The 8,663-nt window shown below is 33.6% G+C and overlaps 1 protein-coding gene across 1 annotated transcript; it reads left to right on the forward strand.

Annotated features, from left to right (window-relative positions):
* Window positions 1–6,162: 6,162 nt before the first annotated feature.
* LOC145093234 (uncharacterized) lies at window positions 6,163–7,993 on the forward strand. Its single transcript, XM_079031314.1, has 3 exons — window positions 6,163–6,456; window positions 6,601–6,730; window positions 7,054–7,993. The coding sequence occupies exons 1-3, from the start codon at window positions 6,321–6,323 to the stop codon at window positions 7,871–7,873; spliced, it is 1,086 nt and encodes a 361-aa protein (XP_078887440.1). The 5' UTR covers window positions 6,163–6,320; the 3' UTR covers window positions 7,874–7,993.
* The last annotated feature ends 670 nt before the right edge of the window (window positions 7,994–8,663 follow it).

The following is an 8,663-nucleotide window of genomic DNA, read 5'->3' on the forward strand; positions in this document are numbered from 1 at the left end:
TGTCATGCTCCAAGAATGCACACTATGTTTTCATATGGTCATTTCTTTGTGAAATAGATCAATTGAAAGCATTTCAATGAAACTCATTTCACAATTCCAAATCCTTATTGTAAATGTAAGAATACCAAATTCTTTCCATTCGCTTTAATCTGTTAGATTTTAAACTTACATGCAATGACCCTCTTGTAATGACTATGCACAAAAGTCACAGAGACTTGGCAACAGACATTACAAAGTATTCCAATGGAGAGCAATTCCATGAAGTCTCACATTCAAAGTACATTCCTTTGAACACCCTTCTTGCATTAAGTTTCCTAATCTTACACGGATTTAAATAATAACTTCTACTCATGGAAACATTTCCATATTCCTATTTGACTATCACTCCTGAATAAGAGTTACCTCTTCTCAGAGTATGTCAATATGGTACTTTCCAAAATTTACAATATACTTCCACTGACCTCTTGAAATATAAGATTCTCTTAGTCAAGAAACATTACTTGACAAACAAATATTCAAGAGTTAGTGCGGTTTCTTATAAAGACAAACAATTATGACAATTGGTCTTAGTTGGTCTTTGTTTTATCCAAAATATCACAACTTACCAATTTCAAAAGTACAAGAGTAGAAAACATTTTACTCTACATTTGATAAGTGTTATAAACCTTTCTTAAGATTATGTCACTTGAGGCTCGATCTTGGAGTGTTACTCTAAGAATCGATTTTGGAACGAAATAGGATTCACCTTTTTGATTTAACCATTTCAACAATTCACGATTCCTCTTCTTAGCCATACAAATGCACTAAGATGTCCTTAGAGAATCAATTGTGATATGGTTTCATAATCACTAAGATAATCATAAAACACGATACTCAAGTACTCTCCCGTCTTCTCAGATTGGAGAAACTTTTATCTTTCTACCTAATTTGATTCTTCTTATTCGTTCTGCCATACATTGAAACTTTTTTCAATGATTTAGAATTACACTTAATCTTGAAAGGATAACCATATTTACTAAACTTTAGTAAATCATAACGAATAAACTTCCCGTTCTTTGTGGTGGACCTGATCAGCGCACAACCAAGTGTACCCGATCCCCTAGTCCTTCACTTGACTCACATATACATGTGAACAAGGAATCAGTCTTAATTTCCCAAAGATAAAGTTCTTATTCATCACACAATACAAGTTGCATGATTCCAAGTTTCTATCCAACTGAAATTTGGGTGATGAGAATCTTTCCTTATTTGGTAAAGTATGACACTACCACAAACGAAAAAATAAAATCCATTTTCCAATATTGATATCAATGGAAACATATAAGCAACAATTTTCACAAATGCCATTGTAAGGAAACTTAAAATAAGATAAATTTCAAAAATTTTCTTTATTTATAAAAATTACGGAGAACTTATCCTTACAATGCAAATTCATATGAAAACTATGTTGTTATCTAATCCTAAGCAATCTATCATAACTCTTAAGCAGCAGCTCAAAATTCTGTTCATCGAACCATGCGATTGAAATCCATCTCTTCATGATCAGAATGAGCTTCCTCTTCCTTTAAGCTTCCTTTCATTTCTTCGACTCTACAAAGCATCAAAATGTAATTACATTACATCATGTGTTAAGTATCTCCAAATAGGAACTTAATAGAGTTAGACAGTGGACTTTACCATCCTTGCGATCTTTCAGGTAAATATGGCAGCTTCGCAACCAATGCCCCCTTCTCTTGGCAATAGAAACAAACAGATTCTTTTGGAATGGTACACGAGACAATATCAGACTTAGCCTTTCTCTTTACCATTAGGTCAAATGGTTTGACCATGGCTGATCCCTTTCCATTGGGAAGAGAAGGCTTTTCTGGACTTCCAATGTTTCCATTGTCAATGTCCATGGAAGTTTTGGAAGTAAATCTTCGAATCAAATTTGCTTTACTAGTGCGCCTAATCATTGTTGGTTCAGCAGCAACAAGCACATATGTTAGATCTATAAGGGTCATGTCATGATCTCCCATATAGTAGTACTTAAAGAACCCGCTATATGAGGAAGTGATTGAAGAACCAAGTCAACAGCCAACTTCCTCGAAACAACGACACCCAACATTCCCAGCCTATCAATGTGTGACTTCATCTCCAAGACATGTGCACACACAAACCTTCCATCTTAGTGTTTGCTAGCCAATAGGGCTTGAGTGACCTTGAACTTGTGGATACTGGAGAATTATTGGAGGAGGTGGAGGAAGAGAAGTTCCACTACAACATGAAGAAGGGATTAATCTTTCACCTCAATCGGCTTGTGGAATATCATCTTTATAAGGAAATTTATATTCAAAAGATTCGGGAAGACCATAGTTGTCAGCACTAGACATTTACAAGGGAGAAATTCAAGTTGGTTGATTCAAGTCCTTACTATAACACCCAAATGAAATATTAAGGCTATGACCCAACACAATATTTTACAATTCGGAAGAGGGATGCCGTAATCTAATTGCAAAATATTTGAAGATAGGTAAATGATGATTTACCAATTTCCACCATGGAAAACAAAATTGATTATTAAGTTTTAAATGAATTGAAATTCCTAGATCATTTGAGATTCATTGAACTTTTCAATGACATGTTTAAATCTCGATTGTGGCCTTCAAGTTTGTGATTGGGATGCCGATGATCACAAACAAGGTATGAATAACTATGCAAATGTGCTTGGTACTCTTAATGTTACAAATCACCTAATCAATGTGCCGGTTAATCACACACGCTCCATTGATTTATGATTAACATCAAGCTCCCCTTTACCACATACTGTCAGTCCCAGATTAGTGTGTCGGTTAACCACACACGCTCTACTAACGACTTAACAAGGTGCAACGTGCAATTTCATGGGTTAGCACCAAATTCACATTTTTCCTAAGTAACTAAGATTGAGAATTTGTAAGTTTTTAGTTACTTGGTATTTTCATTATACTTTTAATGCGAATTAATGTCTTATCTTACCCGTTCGGCTAACAACCCTCCACCAATCAAGGGAGCGGTGGGTAAGAATGGACACCCATTAAACCACCATTTTATAGGCAATAACCTTATACCCCCTTATAGACAGACTTCGTGAATGAGACCTACTAACGGTAAGACTGACTTGTCATATATATATATATATATATATATATATATATATATATATATATATATATATATATATATAACATTAAACTTTTAATATTATAATAGTATAAATGTGTATTTTTTACACATTTAAAATACTTGATGGTTTAATTTTATTAATAAATTATACTTTTAATTTAATTAAACTTAAACCATGTCATTATGGAATTATTAATTCTCTTTTAATTAAATACTTTAATCAATTTAATAAAGTCCATAAGATGTAATTGAACTATTCAAGGCATTTAGGTTATTACAAATTCAAAATTAAAACTATTTAATTAATTTTTAAGTTATGAACCCAAGAGATGCATTTTTTTTGAAACCTTTCAATTACTAGAGTTAATGTTTTCATAATTTGAGACTTTTCAAATATCAAAACTTGAGGGCAAGTTTTGTAACTCTTGAAAACTTTTGGTTTTCCATACATTCAAGCATCTATGAGGAAGATGATGTTTAAAGATGGAATCCAACAAGGGAATGGGGTTTAGAAACCCATTTAGATTAATAATCTCTCTACAAAACCCGAATTTGAAGAATACATAAAACTCTATTAAAAAATGAAGTTAGACAGGGAAAAGTTTATACCTTCTTTACTAGATATTGAGTTCCTAACTTCAAGCCTTAGCTTCTTCTTCATCAATTCCCTCCATATTTCCATTAAAGCATGAGAGATCGTCCAAGGAAGCTTTTCTGTCTCCAAATCGTTTTCCTCTTCTACATGGCGAAGAACCCCTCTAAATAGCTCTCATCTTTGGTCACTTGGCATATATGACCTTTTAGTTTCTTATTTTTCCAAAGGTGACACAGTTTCCTCTAGTTATTTTAACTTCTCAAATTCACAATTAAACCCAAAATTTCTATCTTTCTAGTAATTGGGTAATTATGTTTCGTCTCTTGTCCTTAAATTTGGGAAAATGATAATTTTAGTCCCTCTTCTACATTTCTCCTCATTTAAGGTCTACATCACTTATTCTTATAATGATATCGATTATATTATAACTAATCAACATTCACATTATAATTTAGACAAAACCTCATAAATGGTTCCTGTGGTTTTTAGAAATATAGGACATAGTCCTTAAGTTTAAAAAACATAATAGATGGTCCATCTGGTTTTCAATTTCTATTGTGGTTGGTCCCTCACCCACCTAAAAAATATTTATACCCTTTTAATTTCTTTTTATAATTAATTTTAATTAAAACTATTCAAAAAAGAAAAAAATAACCCCATTTGGGCCCACATAAGATCCATTTTCAATTCATGAATAGATCCAAATCCAATTCTATTCTAACAAATGTTAGTGAGCATTAAATGTTGAGAGAACAAAGAAAAATTAAGGACGACGAAAATGAAACCGGTCAGTAAGATAACAAAGGACCACGACCGAAGTAGATTCAAGATCTCTCGACCCATTCCTGATTCAACTTCTTATTCTTTCCCATACATTCAATTAATCCCCAAAAGAAAACGATATACTAATTCGCAATATGTCAAACACTTCTTCGAGAGTCACAAAATCCCCTACCAACAAAAGTTCAAAGAAGAATAGAAACTACCACCACTGTCAATGATATCGAATTATATGTGGTTGTGTGGAAGACTTGAAGGCCGAAATACATGATATGTGTGTATCTAGTAGCTGCAATACACACTGGTGTTACCAATTCCTAAAACGGGTTCATCTCCAAGGTCACAATCCAACGACAACTCTCCGATGAGATTCACAGATGGGTTTTTATTTCGGGGGTTAGCTATCGCCAACTGTGTAGTTCCATGTTGGAGGTGCTTTGGTGGTGGAGCTCCACGATAGTAATGGAGTTTCAATGTTTTTGGAGGTGAGGAAGAAAGACAAAGGTTGGATGTGTTTACGATATATATATATATATATATATATATATATATATATATATATATATATATATATATATATATATATAGAGAGAGAGAGAGAGAGAGAGAGAGAGAAAGGCCCAAGGTTAGGTTTTTTTATTTACTCTTTTTTTTTTCTTTTGTTAAAATTAGTTAAAGAAATTATAAAAAGAAATCAAAAGGGTATAAAAACATTTTTAGGTGTGTAAGAGATCAATTACAATAGAAATTGAAAACTAGATGAACCATCTACGATGTTTTTTAAACTTAGGGACTATATATGATGTTTTTTAAACTTAAGGACTATATCCTTGATTTCGAAAAACCACATGGACAATTTATGAGATTTTTGGCTATAATTTATTTATATTTTATTTATTTATTTATCACTTAAAGATATTTATTTGATTTATTTCTATTTGTTTACTATACATTAAAAAGGAAAAACTCTTAAAGCATTTTAAAGATTTTACACTAAATCCTTACTTACAAAGTTATTTATAGTTTTATTTCTTCTTGAAAAATAGGCATAGAAAATTATAGATTGCCCCTCATAGGATCCTAGTAGTAGTTGAGGAGTAAAATTCCACTCACGAAGTCCATGATTCAAACTCGGATACATCTAAATTATTGTTAGTGTTCCGTGTTAATGTATCCCACATCGGTGCGATACAGTATGTCGGTCTTATAAATGTCTATATATGTTGGAGTCTTCTTCTTTTCATAAGGTTTCTTTTGGAGAGTGAATATTGGGCTCCATATTCATATTTATAAGGTATCAGAGCTGACGTCCCACACCCTATAGCTCATCACATCCCTGTCTATCCTCATCGAGCCTCCAATTCTGAGGGGGGTGTTAATTCTCTCCACAAAGACTCTTTTGGAGAGTTAATATAGAGTTCCACATATATTTACATTACGCAATAGACGTCCTAAGTGGGCATTAGGATGGGTTAACGGGTGTTGCTTAGATAGTATGTTTACCTTTTTTATTTTTTATTTTTTTATATAGATGAATGGATTCGATATATAGAATATTTTTTGGTTTCTTATTTCTCTTTTTGAATTAAAAGCGGAAGAAGTTTTGTTTTGTATTTGCTTGCTGACTTCCATCCTTGAGAGACTAAACAAGTCCCTCACTCCATAAAAAGCCAACCAGCTAACCCATGAGACAAAATTGTCTATTTACAGCAGATCAGACAGAGAGAGAGAAAGAAAAAAAAGAGAGATTTTTCTACCGGAAAAAGGTCAACTAAGTGAGATACGCACAACCAAGAGAGAGATGGGAAGAGCTCCTTGTTGTGACAAAACAAGTGTGAAAAAAGGGCCATGGTCTCCTGAAGAAGATGCAAAGCTCAAAGAGTTTATAAACAAACATGGCACTGGTGGTAATTGGATCGCTCTTCCTCACAAGGCCGGTATGTTTAATCTCTCTCTCTCTCTCTCTCTCTCTCTCTCTCTCTCTCTCACACACACACACACATTATCTATCTATCTCTCGCCATTGGTCTGTGTTTCTTGTAAGAAATGAAAAGGGTTTTTTGTTTTGGTTGAGTGAGCAGGTTTAAAAAGATGTGGGAAGAGTTGCAGGTTAAGATGGTTAAACTATTTGAGACCCAATATTAAACATGGTGAGTTTTCTGAAGATGAAGATAGGATCATCTACAGCTTGTATGCTAGCATTGGTAGCAGGTTTGTAATTGGATCTTTCATTTTTCTACTTCCTTATTTTTTTTTTCTTACGCTCACTAGCTTTCATTTGTATCTATATACAACTGTACTCTCGCTGCTCAAATATTCCATCTGTGACTGTACATCTTTTCTTTCCACAAGAGGTCAAATATAGTGAAACCCTAAATTGAATTTGGAGCAATTATGGTTGGATGCATGCATGCCAATTCAAATCCCAAATCTAGAGTTTTGTTCTTGGTTCATTTTGTGGATCTTTTAGTTAACCTCCTTGACTATGTGCATAAGAATCTTTAATGATGTTCATGTGTAAATTGCATATACAGATGGTCAATAATAGCAGGTCAGCTACCAGGAAGGACTGACAACGATATCAAGAATTACTGGAACACCAAACTTAGGAAGAAGCTATTGGCTATGCTTCCTTCCTTCCAAAAGAAGCCATCTTTTCACCCACCTATTCCCCTTCAATCATCACCACTTTCAGATCATTATAAATATTCAGACAATTTCTTGAACACTTCTTCATCGTTTTACAACAACTCTAACGTCATGAATGTTAGCAACTCTCTCCTCACCACCACCGGTAGCAGCCTCTTCCATGATCATATGAATGTTACTGATCTCTTTGTGCCACCAACTTCAAACCCCTTAACCGGTATGATCTCCAACAACAATTATTATTCAGGGTTTCAAGGTGATCAGAGCTTGAATAAGGAGTGCTACTACCCAGAGGTGAAAGAAAGGATGCTGATGTTCGGAGGTGGTGGTGGTGAAGTACTGAGTACAACTTGTTCTTCCTCCGACGGTGGTGGTAGTTGCATGAGCCAAATAAGCTACAACAAGTATGATCATCATCGGATCAAGCAAGAAGACCAGTTTTCCCTTCAGTGGTTTGGAGATCAAAGGCATGCTTTCATGATAGATCATAACTACGTTGATGATCAGAAACCGAAAGGGTATTTCAAGAATCATGTTAATCCGCTGCATATTAACCTAGAAGAAGCGAAGCAACTCACTGGTATCAACAACAACAGCAGCAGCAGCGTCAACATCAGCGGCTACTTGATGAATGATGATGATGAAAACAAGACAACACGTATTCTTACTGATGGATGTTATATGATGATTGATGGGAGTAACTAAATGACTGTTGTAATTAAGAAAAGCATATCAGATATGGAGATCTTTTTGGCACAGTTTCTTGGGGTTTGTGTGGATCTGCAATGTAAAATTACTTGACGAGGAAAAAAAGATTTTTTTTTATCTTCCATTGGTTATTTTTATTTTAACCCTACGTGTTAAGAGTTTGCCTATTTCTTTACGTTGAGTGCAAAATACTGGTGATTTTTAAAGGAAATATATATTTAAATTAGTTATATTTAGAATATTTTGAAAATTATACTTTTGGCATAGTATATCTTGTTCAGCGTTACGTTGTATTTCTTAAGCTAACAAATTGTCTAGTATTACATTTGTTTTAAATGTTAATATGGTAAAAGACACATATGCATTAAAAAAAGTCGGTTTTTGGCATAAAAGCAAAATCTATATGAAACTTCTAATCATCAAATGGATCCTAACTATTATCTTCTATATATGCAATTTTAAAATTTTTGTATCTCTAATGAAATTAGCATAAAATGATCCAAAACTTACACCAATATCAATATAATATTATAAGTTTTTAAGAATTAATCGCCAAAAAACCACGCATGCTAGATGGACAACCTGTCAGGAAGCCAAACCAAATCGACTGCAATTATTTTCTTCACATCCCCAATACAATTAGTTACAATTAGCTCAACATATATAATCATAATGGTGACTAAAATCAACTTAAACTACTAAACCGTAGTCTTCACCTCTCATTGGCGTACTTTTTTAGCTAATTAGTTAGCTTTTAATAATAGTCTGAAAGCCATTATAATGGATA

The sequence above is a fragment of the Lactuca serriola genome, chromosome 1 (assembly GCF_051521515.1).
Source record: "Lactuca serriola cultivar US96UC23 chromosome 1, Lser_US96UC23_V15, whole genome shotgun sequence".
In the NCBI taxonomy this organism is placed as follows: Eukaryota; Viridiplantae; Streptophyta; class Magnoliopsida; order Asterales; family Asteraceae; genus Lactuca; species Lactuca serriola.

What these genes read in the sequence shown, in the direction of transcription:
- LOC145093234 (XM_079031314.1), top strand. Translation starts at nt 6,321, where the DNA reads ATGGGAAGAGCTCCTTGTTGTGACAAAACAAGTGTGAAAAAAGGGCCA. An exon ending in CGCTCTTCCTCACAAGGCCG is followed by an intron (nt 6,457 to 6,600) that starts GTATGTTTAATC and finishes TTGAGTGAGCAG; the next exon opens with GTTTAAAAAGATGTGGGAAG. An exon ending in TATGCTAGCATTGGTAGCAG is followed by an intron (nt 6,731 to 7,053) that starts GTTTGTAATTGG and finishes TTGCATATACAG; the next exon opens with ATGGTCAATAATAGCAGGTC.